This window comes from Pelodiscus sinensis, chromosome 1 (assembly GCF_049634645.1).
Source record: "Pelodiscus sinensis isolate JC-2024 chromosome 1, ASM4963464v1, whole genome shotgun sequence".
Lineage (NCBI taxonomy): Eukaryota > Metazoa > Chordata > Testudines > Trionychidae > Pelodiscus > Pelodiscus sinensis.
In genome coordinates, this window is record NC_134711.1 from 274,078,124 (window position 1) to 274,091,457 (window position 13,334).

The following is a 13,334-nucleotide window of genomic DNA, read 5'->3' on the forward strand; positions in this document are numbered from 1 at the left end:
TTCCAGATTAAACAATCCTAATCTTTTAATTTTCCCTCATAGGTCATGTTTTCTAGACTTATCATCATTCTGTGGCTCTTCTGTGGACCTTCTCCAGTTTGTCCACATCATTCCTGAAATCTGCTCCCAAGAAGTTGTATACTTTAGTAGCCATTGTGGTTTCAGATCCAGACACTGGTGCACTGTTAGATAAAGTGAAGTATACCTTTGTAAACTGAAAAAAGGACTCTCAACTAGAGTTGATAGCATCCCCCGTTTTAAAAAAACTTAAAAAACAACGAATAGTCTTGCAGCACCTTAGAATAATAAAACATGTAGCTGGTATTATGAGTTTTCGTGGGCACAATCGAAAGAAATTTAAAAAAAAAAGTCTGGCTTTCTGAGTTGAAAGATTTTTTTACAATTTCATGGCTTTTTTTAAGTTGGTGAAAATCAACACACATACATATATGAACATTCTGAGACACTGAATTTGTATAAACTTATTTTGGAGAATAGTGATAGAAATGTAGCCGTGTTAGTCTGGTGTAGCTGAAACAAAACACAGGACTATGTAGCACTTTAAAGACTAACAAGATGGTTTATTTGGTGATGAGCTTTTGTGGGCCAGACCCACTTCCTCAGATCAAATAGTGGAAGAAAATTGTCACAACCATATATAGCAAAGGATACAGTGTGGTCTGAAAAGGTCCCTTCCCTTGCAACAAACCCCGTTGCCAGCTTTGTCCACATATTCAGTCTGCTGATACCATTATTGGACCTAACCAAGTGAGTTATAAGATCAAGAAAACATATTCCTGCTCATCCAGGAATATAATTTATGCAATCATGTGCCGAAAGTGTCCGTCTGCTATGTACATTGGACAAATGTCTCAGACACTTTGCCAAAGAATTAATGCCCACAAAACAGATATTAGACAGGATCACAAAGAAAAAACAGTTTCTTGCCATTTCAACCAGAAAGGACATTGTCTCAATGACTTGATTACCTGCATCCTGCTTCAAAGACCTTTTCAGACCACACTTGAAAGAGAATCCTCTGAACTGTCATTCATGCTTAAATTCAACACTTTACGCCTAAGTTTAAACAAAGACATTAATTATCTTATCCATTACAAAGATAGCTTCCCCAATTATCACCTCTAATATCATTAGCTCACAGACATTTACCTCCCCACCCCATCCTCCTCCTGTTCTGAAATTTGATTTGTCCTTTTCATATGTGTTCATTTTTTTTAATTGTATCCTTTGGTATATATGGTTGTGACAATTTTCTTCCAATATTTGATCTGAGGAAGTGCGTCTGGCCCACGAAAGCTCATCAACCAATAAACCATCTTGTTCGTCTTTAAAGTGCTACATAGTCCTGTTTTTTGTTTCATTTTGGAGAATTACTTTATATTATTGTAAAGAACCTACCTCCTAGCAGTATCTGACTCATTTCTACTCTGAGGGAAAAATAATTTAGATATTTCTGAGGATTTACTGGCCTCTTTTGGCTTTAGTTAAAATAAATACAACACAACTTCACGATCAAATTAGAATTCATACTCTAAATATCTCTAACCCTGGAGAGTGGAGAGAAGAATTTAGATAGAAGAGATAAGAAGGTAACCATAAATTGCTTGGGTTCTGTTATACTACATAGTTAAATGTAATGGAACTCTGGAAACCTGTCTTTTCTGATTAAAACTGTCTTTAGTCCATTTTTGTGGGTTTATGTATTACTATTAATATTTATTATTATTCTTTCAGCTTATCTCACCTTTATGTCTCTCACTCCAGTAACAGGCTAAGCCCTATAAAGCAAATTATTTGAGAGAAAACTGGATACTGCAATGCATTAAATGACAATATTTAATATTACCCAAAGGGGCCCAATATATAGAAATCTACCCCACATGGAACTTCAATAGAAATATAGACTTTCCACACATGTGTTTATTGCGTAACATTTTCCTTTAACAGTGTGCCCATAAACTTCTTTCTCTTTTCCATTTCCTCCATCTTTCTAGGATGTATTTTTCTCTTTCTCGTGATCTAACTTTATCAGTTATTCATGTTTATATTTTACAGTCAGTAGAATATGTGGCTTACAGATAGTTCCCTAATTGTTCTCATTCAGAATATATTGTTTTCAGACTTTTTTTTCCTGAGCTTCCATTGATTAAGCAATTTTGTCATGTCATCATCTGAAGAAGTGGGCTGTGCGCATGAAAGCTCGAAATACAATCTACATGCTTTGTTAGTCTTTAAAGTGCTACCAGACTATTGGTTGTTTTTTTTAGTTTCTCAAAAAAATTGTCAGTTTGACTTTCCTTTCTTCCTCTCCCCATAATTTTTCTTTTTAAATCTTCTCTTTCCTTTATTTTCACAAAGCATGACTCAATACAAAACTGGGATGGGGACAGATTGTGAGGCGATGCAAATATATTCCAAATTTGATTTGAATAGTTCTATGACAGTTTGCATAAAATGAAGATCTAATAGTAGTTAGCACGGGTTAAACATTCTATGTCACAGGGGGCAGGAATAGCATGACAGTACATGGAGAGGCAAATGAAGTGTGAGCACTTGATAGCTTCCTGGCCAAACCAGTCAGGATTACCTGCTAGAGGCTCCAAGACCTACTGGTAGATCCCAATCTACTGGTTGGTGACCACTGTTCTAGGGTAAACGACAAATTTTGTGGGCAGTTCTGTATGTAGCTCTGGAAAGCACAGACCCAGTACAATAACATTACATTTTGTCTGTGTCCTTTATTAAAAAACTTAATATGGTAATGGTAGTAAACACTGTGAGTTAGTCTCAAAAGAACTCAGAACCCAAAAACATGTATAAAGGGATCAGATTTTTAAAAATGCTCATTGAGAACAAATGGAAATGCTGTCTGTTGGGATTTTTTTCCAAAAGTGGATACTTAGCTTCCAGTTAGGCACTTAATTTAAGCCCTTGAAAAGTGGCCAAGTGGAGAAGGTGTTAAGCACTTGTGAAAATCAGTCCCTAAAAGCTTATTGTGTTGTTATGAAGTGTGATCAAAAGTTCTAGTCCAGGCAAAATTACCCATTAAAGTCAAAATTCACTTTAAAGTCAACTGTTTGATTCAGTAAATGCTTCAATATTGTTCTGTGCCATTTACTGAAGAATACTGTAGCAATTGTTAAAGGACCAAACCTAAGTGTAAACCTAGTATTGACATATATTTACAAAACCTGTCTGCTGAAAACACAGTACTTAGGCACAATACATTTAACATTCATACCAATCTACAGCATCTGGAAAGCAGCCAAACATTTCCAGTTTTTTTACTCTACTTTTTTAAAAAATTGTTTTTGTTTATTTTTAATTACAGCTCATGACATCAAGGCAACAAAAGTGTGAAAAACTGTGACAGCAGAATATATGGGGGGAAAGATAAGCTATGACTAAAGTGTATTTTTAAATAGGTTTTAATGCTTTGAAATAAAACACGTTAACCATGAAAATGTAATATGCTGTGGCAAACACAGCTTTATTGTTCTATACCTGAACAATAAGATTAGAAATATTTTCAAAGAAAAACAGTGTGTTGCTGTTTCTGTTGACATTCACAAAATACTATAGCTATTATTTATATCCAGTATTTCAACAAATGGAAATTCATATTTTAGGAGAGCCACAGATCACCTCTCATTTTCTGGCGATGAGCAACAGGCAACTAAATCAATTTAACTCAAGGTTGATTTGCTGTTGTGTGCTGCAATTTTGTTTTTTGTTCTGAGTTTGACCTATATTTTTCTATATATACTTATGTATCTGATGCTCTTTTTATAACACCTTCACACTGAACCATCCTTAGGATTTATAGGACCCTACACAGTACTATTAAACTGATGTTTCTATGCCTGATGGCAGCTGGGGTATGTGTGATTTTGTAGAGAAATGATTTTATAATATTCAACTCACTAATGAAATATTTTAATGCAAATTTTAAACTAAGGTCCTATAGACTACCATAGAAATGGATGGAAAAGGAATATGTAGAGGTGGGTGGGTAGATATTAAGCCCCAATGGTACTGCAAATTTTCAGGTTCCCGATGCATTTGCAAATTTTAGCATATGGGTAAGGGTGGGCCTGTTCTGACATGACAATTGAGTGGAAGCAGCCATAATGGATTGTATATACCTATTAGTATGAGGAATTGGCTTTACTGTATAACAATAGTGGCCTTCGGGACACTTCTGGAATTGCAGGTCCTTCTGTTTAGCTGAGTCAGACCCTAATGTTTCTTAATTATTATATATGATCTTGAAGTGACGGGTTTTTATTGGTTACTTAATTTAGAGATCTGTTTTCCCCAAACATTGATATTTCCTTGTGATGCCTTTTGCTACACAAATATTGAAAGAAAATGCTTTATTTGTGTTTGTAGAAATCCTTCTAGTGTCATCTTCTGAACTCTAAATGTGGATGTTTAGTCATAAATGGAGGAAAAGATATTAAACTATATTTTGTTATAATTGAAATTAATTACGTTCATCTTTAAGGGAAAAGACTCTGTGAGCAATCTGGTTATACAAAATGTTCAGAGAATCAAATACAGAGTGAAATACGGCATGTTATAGTTTGAAGTAGAAGGTGGCCTGGACATAAAACACTGAAAGCTAAGTCCTCAGCTGATATAAATTGGCAAAGGCCATTGTCTTTAATGGAACTACCCCACTTTGCAATAGCTGGGGAGCTGGCATTACAGTATGAGGAACATCTTAAAAGAAAAAAACAAGCTTAGTTGATACTAAATTAAGGAGTAATCCAACAAACTGGGTTCAATCAAGCATTGAGGCTTGTTCAAGGAAGATAAATACAAAAGGAGCCAAGAAGGAGGCTATTGGTCATCTTGTACAAATAGAAGCAAATACTGTTATCAAATGGTTTATATGAGCAAACAAAATGAATAGTAATCTCTAGATTTTCTCTACATCATAATGAATATGGACCCAATGCTGCTCTCTTTGATTTCAGTCAGACTATGACTAAGGCATTAGGATCTAATGGCTTTCAAAGCCCAGTACTAACACAATGGATCTACCCTGGATCCTATACCATCTTGCCTAAGCACATTACTCAAGCTATCCATAACTAGAATTTAATTTTTGAAGGAATATGTGCTTGTTACGTTAACCTCTCTCTCGGGAAGCTCTCAACTCCAGTGTCTAAAAATGTAGCATTACCCTATGAGACACTTACTATTATGATTATGCTGCTTTTATGAAAAACCTCATGTTATTCTCTAATCACTAGCTGGAAAAGGAGAGTTGCGTCTTGCAATACTGTGTGACTCACGAAGAATTATTATATAATTTTGTGGTCACAATTCACAGTCAGGTTACTTCCTTAGTTTAAAAATCATGACTGTGTGGTAGTCAATTCAGATGCATCTTGTGCAAATATTTTGGTCAAATTCCTTACTTGTGTCCTGTAATTTGGGATAATTTCCAAGCCTGGCTCTGACTCATGCTGTTCCATTGAGCAAGTCATCTAATCTAAGTCTTCCCCTCTGTAAAACTGCTGTAGTAATCAGCTACTCCATGAATGTGTTCTGTGAATCCTAGTTAATCACTGTAATTTCAAAGTTATGTTGTACATGCTAAGTGGTAGTATCATTAAATAGGGAGACAGAGGGGTGAGGTTACATCTTTTATTGGACCAACTTCTTTTGGTGAGAGAGACATGCTGATGAGCTACACAGAGTTCTTTCTCAGCTCTGTGTAACTCGAAAGCCTGTCTCTCACACCTGCAGAAGTAACTCCAGTGAAAGATATTACTTCACTCAACTTATCTCTCTAATATCCTTGAAGCACTAGGGCTACAACAACACTGCATACTACAGTGTAATTAGACTTTTAGAAGTCTGGTCCTGGAAAGGGTGAGGAAACAGTTTTAAGATGCACACCATGGTTTTGTGTGATATGTTCACACAGCATGCTGACTTCAGTGGTTGATTCAACTGTCAGTGTTCTATGGCCTGCTTTTGGGATAGTTCTCAAAGGTTACTGTTCTTGAGGACCAGATTTGTATGTCATCCCTTTATCATTTCAAGAAACACACAAAAGTGCTTTCTGATGAGAAGCTTACTTCACAGATGAGCTCATGGCAACTTCTAAACCTCCACTCTCCAGCGTGCCTTCTTCCCTGGGTTGCTATATGAGGTTAAAAAAAAGTGCCTCAGAAATAATACCAGGAATCTATTTTTTTTTAAGAAAAGAGAACTGAAAAAAAGAGCACTAATCAGCATGTCCTGTGCTCTTCTTTGTAGTCCCAGCGCCGTGTTACGTTTCACCTCCCTGATGGCTCCCAGGAAAGCTGCAGTGACAGTGGTCTAGGAGACCATGAGCCTGTGGGTAGTGGAACCCTGATCTCACACCCTCTCCCTCTGGTTCAGCCACAGGACGAATTCTACGACCAGGCCTCACCGGACAAGAGGACTGAAGCTGATGGCAATTCTGACCCCAACTCTGGTGAGTAGATTGTCAAGGCTTTGATAATCTTTGGTAGAGGTTTTTGTTTGTTTTGTTTTCCCTTTTCACTTAAAAAAATAAAAAACCCTTTCAAGATGCAAGAGATGTAGAGCATGTGCCTGGATATTTAGTTACAGTAGTTCAGAAGATTTTACAGCATGTTATTTCACTTGCCTGAAATATCATGTTGCAATGTTGATTGTTAAAAAAAAAAAAGAAAAGAAAAGAAAAGAAACCACAAGTAAAAAAAATGTGCTTGTTTGGGAAACGTGAATAGACAGACTACATGACGAGAGGAAAAATAACAAGAAAGGAAGTTCCTCAAGATAGTTTGCTTGTCTTTGTTGTCATTTTCTGTGCAGTATAGTAGTTACGTATGCACTTTCTTCTTACAATGATGCTTTTTTTCACTGTATAATGGTATATGTATACCTACTGGAAATGAAAGGAACAAAAGTGCAGGTGATATTTTTATTGAACGTACTTAAAAGAATGGAGCAAATTAGGATGCATATAGTTTTCTAGTTAGTTTTTTATGTATGAAACACCTTTTTTGATTAGCTGCCCTATTGAGAACCCTTCTAGTGGCTACAATAAATTGAAATCCTTCATTAGCTTCAGAGGGCTGAGTGCATGTTTGATACCACTACACACAAGTTTCATCTGAAATGTTACATATGGACAGTGTGGCTGGCAACTGCCATATTCAAATGTATGGGAAACCATTTTTGTCCTTTTAGTTGTAATTATTTGCATAGTCGATTGGAATTACAGTGCTTGCATCCTGCACTATAGATGCAGCTAAACAATGATAATGGAAGAACCATACTGAGGAAAGTTGACAAAATGTTTTATTATTAGAATATGCTGATTTGTCAAAACTAAACTATTCATAGAAAATTTTTTTCATGAAACATGCTGGAAATATTTTTTATAGGGAAGGGACAGACAGATACTCCCCATAATAACTATAGCTTAATGTAAAGCAGAGATTTGAAGCCTCCACATCATAGGTAAGCATGCTAATCACTGTGGTATTGGCTAGTCTGTGGTCTTATGTGGCCTCTGTATCTCTTTTACATACTTGTTTTTCTTCTTTAAAACTGTTAAAAGGTCTTGGTCTTGTTCAGCAAAAATACATTCCCAAAACTTCTCAAAATGGAAATGATGTTTTCTGGTCAGCCCTAACTATGACTCTAAGTCCACAAAAATACAAGGATCTGTAGTAGTATAGCTGCTTGGAGAGAAAAAAAACTATATAATACATGTAACTGATTATTTTAAGTAGAGTTATCCTGTTAATTTCCTGTCCATGCAAGAGAAAAATGACATATTTAGCTAGAGTATATGGCTGTCTTAAGGCTTCATTCATTACTCGCAGGCACTGTAGCATGCATGTTGCTGATACTCAGTTGCATATCTCCAAATAGCACATAGAATAAAGTCTATCAAACAAAACTGAGCAAAGAGCAGGGTCAGTAAACTGCATAGAAATGTCTTACGTGGAAGTGTTTCTGCTTTACAGAGTAGGTGTCAACTGCGCTGTGTAATCATGCAATGCTAATTACAAACGGTAACTCACCAAAGTCAACAGATGTGTTTTAAATCTCATATCTGTTTTAGTGATGTCTGCAACTTATGTGATTATATACAGTTTAGCCTTTGGGGACTTGAAATTCATGGTAAATCTACAAGAATTTAATGGTCAAGCTGTATTCAAGGTTAGTGAGGCATGGGACTATAGCTTCCTATACTAATTATTTTATCAGCCTGAATTAAAAATGCATTTAAATAGTGTGTTATACATCTCATCAGATCTTACAAGCTAAGCAGGGCTTAATAATTTTTTTGCACAGAAGGAAATGGCATTGGTGATTATATAGACTGAACTCCTATGTCTTGAGTCCTTACTGAGTTATTGCTCAAGTAACCAATGAAGTGGTCACTGTATGGCTGACGATGCCTCTTTGTTTTTTACTATGAGATGTGAAATAGAGTTTGTGTTGGTTTAAGGGCCTGAAAGATCCCATAGTGTTTTCATCTGATTAGAAGTTCTACCCAGTGTTAGGGCAAAATTACAATGTGAGTAATTACATTTTGCCTACTTAAATTACTGATATAGTGTCGATTAGATATGGTAATCGTTGACAATTCCTGTCTTAATCTGTAGCATTATTAAACAGTTCTTGTGTTCAACCATAGAGGTAGTTTGATTTCTGTGCTTTCTGAAGTGCTTCCTACTATCGTGTATATGATTTAAAAGCATTGTGAATACTTTGGGATGATGTGCAATTATGCGGTTGGAAAGAAAAATCCTCACTGAGAATCCAAATTGTTAGATTAATGAAACATATTCATTGGATTCAGTCTTTAAAAATACAGAGAAACAGTTAGACAAGCTTTGGGATTTCTTTGTAATGGTAATCCTTAATTAAACCTATGTTCAAAACAAAAAAAAAGTGGCTCAAATAAGACTTTTGGGGACTTTATGTTCCTCTCTCATTCACCACGCGTATGCTTTATACTGGAACAAAATGTTCAAAAAGAGAGTGTAAAATATTTTCAAATTAGAATAGTCATATTTATATTCACTTTAATGAAGATACAAGGAAGTGAGAAATGAGAGGGGCTTTTTTTAAGAAACCTGAAACTTTGATTGTTTGAAGGAGGCATATGTAATACCGTCTTTCAAAAATGTGTTTATAGTTACAACTTAGTTTTATTTTTGAGAGCCTGTCATAGATACATATAACAACTTTCCATATTTCTTTAACAAAAAGCCTCATTCTTCTTTGTCCTTTCTCTTCCTCACCGTAAATGACACAATTCTCTGTATGAATATAGGATTAAAATATCACTAATAGTTATCAATGTGTAATAAGAAATGTAGGGATATTGGTTAGTTTTATATTTTATGAGAGGCTGCCTGAATATTATAGTATTATATTATAATATTATATTTAAAGTTCTTTATTTTTGTTACAACAAATAGCATAGTTGATTTTCAAATTCAGAGATTTAAAAGAAAATCCAATTAACTTTATTTGTGCTATGTATTTGTTTGTTTATTCACTCATTCATTCATACATGTATTATTTCTGTTCAGGTGGCAATGAGAACAGAGTAGACAATTTCATGATTTTTTTTTTAGTCGGCATTTAATACATTTCATGGTATTGTTCCCGTGTACAATTACTGCTGCAAATGTAGTGTGGTAAATATTACAGAGCAAGGTTTTGTTCGTGTGTTTAATTGCTGTTTCAATGAAAATGAAAAGAGTAATCATGGGACTATTTGCAATGATTGTCTAATAATGTATCTGTAGCAAAAATGGTATGTGGGACCAAACTTGTCCTTCACTATCCCCTTCAGAACTAGTTTTAATGCAGCATTTGTTCAGTTTGTTGAAGCAGGATTCTTCTGAGGAAAAATGCCTCCTAAAGGGTTAGAATAATTTTGGTGAATAACTTTAATATTCTCATGAATAGTGTGTTTTTATTGTTGTACACTTACGTAAATAAACATGAAGCCATTGTATCCTGGTAGTGATACATTGCTTCTTTAATTAAGTTTCAACAGGAGCAAGGACAAGGTTTGAACATCCTGCAAGATTAAATAATTAGTTAAATATGAACATAGCCCAATAACTGTCCTGCACCTTTTGGCTGGCTGGTCAAATGAGGTGCTGTATGGTTGCGGGGGGGGGGGGGGGGGGGAGGGGGAGAGTGTTTAAAACTGCTGCAGAAGGAGTCAGCAAGGTCATTGATGCATGCCCTAGAAAATGAAGGGTTTAAACCAGACAATCCTGCCCCTGAAGCCTCCCTTTTATACCCACAGGAGGCAGCCAAACTAATGGCTGGTGCCTGCTTGTGGCAGATGTCCAGTAACAAGTACTCCAAGCAAAAGGTATACAGTGACCAGATAAATGGGTTACATTAAAAAAGTTTTTTTAATTAAAGGAACAAATAGGGACTCCTGTGACTGGTAAAGCAAGGAGCCAACTCCCCATTCTTATAATTCAGCTGGCAAAATATACCCAAAATACACCCAAATAATTATGGAATAAATTAGGGATGTTAAAATGTAGGTTTTTTTGGGTAAATGTGTAACTGGTGAAACTTTCAGAAGTTACACGTTTACACATGGAAGATGAGGTGGCTCCCGCAGTGCCGCCTGCCCCTGCACTCTGCTGCTTCGGATTCAGGGGCAGCAGCACAACAGGGAGGGGTAGGCGCGAGCCAGTGCACATGTTCCCGCAGAGCTGCTCCTTGCACATACTGGTTCCCACAGAGCCACAGCTCCCCTCGTTATCCTGATGCTGCCTCTGTATCAGAGAAGGCTGTGTGGGGGAGGGAGGCCTTAAATGTAACTATGAAGATTAACTGATGAGCCCAGGCTCCTTGCATAACCATTTAATTGCATACACTAACACATCCCTAGCATAAACACATCCCATGCCATACACTGTTGTCTGCCAAAAAGTCCTAGACATCCAATAATAAAGTTGTGGCCTGATTAAACCCATGTCAGTATTTCCTGCCCCCTCTTAGTGTAGCCAGACAATAATCTACTGCATGAAAAACTCACTGTTTTGTTTTGTTTGTTTTTTTTTGTCAGCGTTGCCAGCCTATGAGAAGGAACAAGGGAGTTATAATTGATCTAGTCTAGCAAAAAGGACATGCACAGCCAGAAAAACTCTCCCAGCTTATCTTAAAGACAGCAATCTCTCATGCTGGTAAAGACTGAAAGGATGAGAGATTACAAACACTAGTCTGTTAGTTAGATATTGTCCCCATGTTTACCAGGGACGAGCAGACAGGAGAGTCAGGTCAAATAAAAAACCAATAAATATATCCAAACTTTAACCATGATCTGTACACTCCCACATTGGTTTAGGATACTTAACCTGTCTCTTCTGTGTAGGCTTCCACTGTCCAATCAGGCCTGAAGTAAAACAGGAGGCAATGGATGTGTTTAATTAGGTAGCAATTTTATTCACTTGAAATATCTGTGAGTAACTGGAAACAGATTGTACAATGCAGGTCATCATACCTTCTTTAATCATTTCCATATAATCCCAGTGCTGGCACTAGCCATCCCATAGGTGGGACCCTAACACTCCTTTGTTAAAGGGGCTAAAAAAGGAGGGGAGCTGTTTTCCTTTACATCCTTTTTCAATCCATTTCTTTCAATAACATTTTCTCTCTCATACTGTGCATCCATACTAACATCAACCATAAATTTTATGAATTAAATTGTAACCTGACAACCTAAGCCCCACACACTTTGGGTATGTCTACACTACAGCGCTAATTCGAACTATCTTAGTTAATTCGAACTAAGCTAATTCGAATTAGCGCAGCTAGTCTTAAAAACTAGTTCGAATTAGTGTTTTGCTAATTCAAACTAGCATGTCCACACAGAGTGGACCCTGAACCGCGGTTAAGGATGGCTGGAAGCAGTGCCGGCAGGGCATGTCCACACAGAGTGGACCCTGAACAGAGGTTAAGGCTGGTCGGAAGCAGTGCCGGCAGGGCATCAGATGAGGACTTAGAGCGTGGAGCTGCTGTCTCGGGCTAGCTGAGGGCTGTGCTTAAAGGGACCCGACCCCCACCCTGGACAGACAGTTCTCAGGGTTCCCCGCTTGCAAAGCAGTCCTGGCTTGGAGTGCCCGGAGTACCCACACTGGGCACATCACAGCACTCAGCCATTAGCCCAGCTGCACTTGCCGCAGGCTGCCATCTGGGGAGAGGGGGCAATTGAGGGGCTGCAGGAGAGCTTCCACCCCAGAAGCCCGCAGAGCTAGCCCTCTCCTCCCCATCGGGGGCTCATACCAAATTCCTCCCTCACCTCCTTCTACTTACCCTTCCCTAGCCCCCCTTCCTGATGTACAAAATAAAGAAAACGTGTGTTCAAAAATAGAATCTCTCTTTATTGAACAAAACTGGGGGAGACTGGGAAAAGCAGGTGGGAGAGGGGAAGAGAGAGGGTGGGAGAGGGGAGGGCAACTACAATGATGAGGGGTTTGGAACAGGTCCCATATGAAGAGAGGCTAAAGAGACTGGGACCTTTCAGCTTAGAAAAGAGGAGACTGAGGGGGGATATGATAGAGGTCTCTAAAAGTATGAATGGTGTGGAGAGGGTGCATACAGAAAAGTTCTTCATTAGTTCCCATAATAAAAGGACTAGAGGACACCAAAGGAAAGGAATGGGTAGCAGGCTTCAAACTAGTAAGAGACAGTTGTTCTTCACAAAGCAAAGAGTCAGCCTCTGGAACTCCTTGCTGCAGGAGGCTGTGAAGGCTAGAACTAGAACAGAGTTTAAAGGGAACTTAGAGAAAGTGATGGAGGTTGGGTCCATGGAGTGCTATTAGCTGGGGGGTAGGAATGGTGTCCCTGCCCAAAGTTTGTGGAAGGCTGGAGACGGATGGCACGAGACAAATGGCTTGGTCACTGTCTTTGGTCCATCCCCTCCAGGGTCCCTAGTGTTGGCCGCTGTCGGCAGATAGGCTACTGGGCTAGATGGACCTTTGGTCTGACCCAGTACGGCCATTGTAAGCTCAGGGCTCAGGGTCGGGGGCCTCACTGGACCACCATGCAAACCTGCTCCTGGGTGGCCAGGCTGGCAGCTCTCCTGCCCTAGATGGTCACTTTCCTGTGCCTAGTGCAGAGGTCATGGACGAGGTCCACGATGTCTGCACTGGACCAGGCGGGTGCCCGCCTCTTGTGGACCAGGGCAGGCTCCCGGGAGCCGCCAGCCTGGTCCCGGGAAGAGGGGGAGGGCTGGGGGGCATCGGGTGGCTGGCTCGAGCCGTGCCAGGTAGAGAGTCTGCTGA

General features: G+C 38.4%; 1 protein-coding gene across 4 annotated transcripts in view; it reads left to right on the forward strand.

Moving 5' to 3' along the window:
• PCDH9 (protocadherin 9) overlaps positions 1-13,334 on the forward strand; it is a 963,669-nt gene that overhangs the window by 595,848 nt on the left and 354,487 nt on the right. For 2 of the 4 annotated variants that reach the window (XM_075918915.1, XM_075918916.1), the window contains one exon: positions 6,298-6,499. In XM_075918915.1, the coding sequence (XP_075775030.1) occupies positions 6,298-6,499 (202 nt within the window). The remainder of the gene's footprint in view (positions 1-6,297; positions 6,500-13,334) is intronic. The other 2 variants (XM_075918917.1, XM_075918918.1) reach the window with 1 other exon arrangement.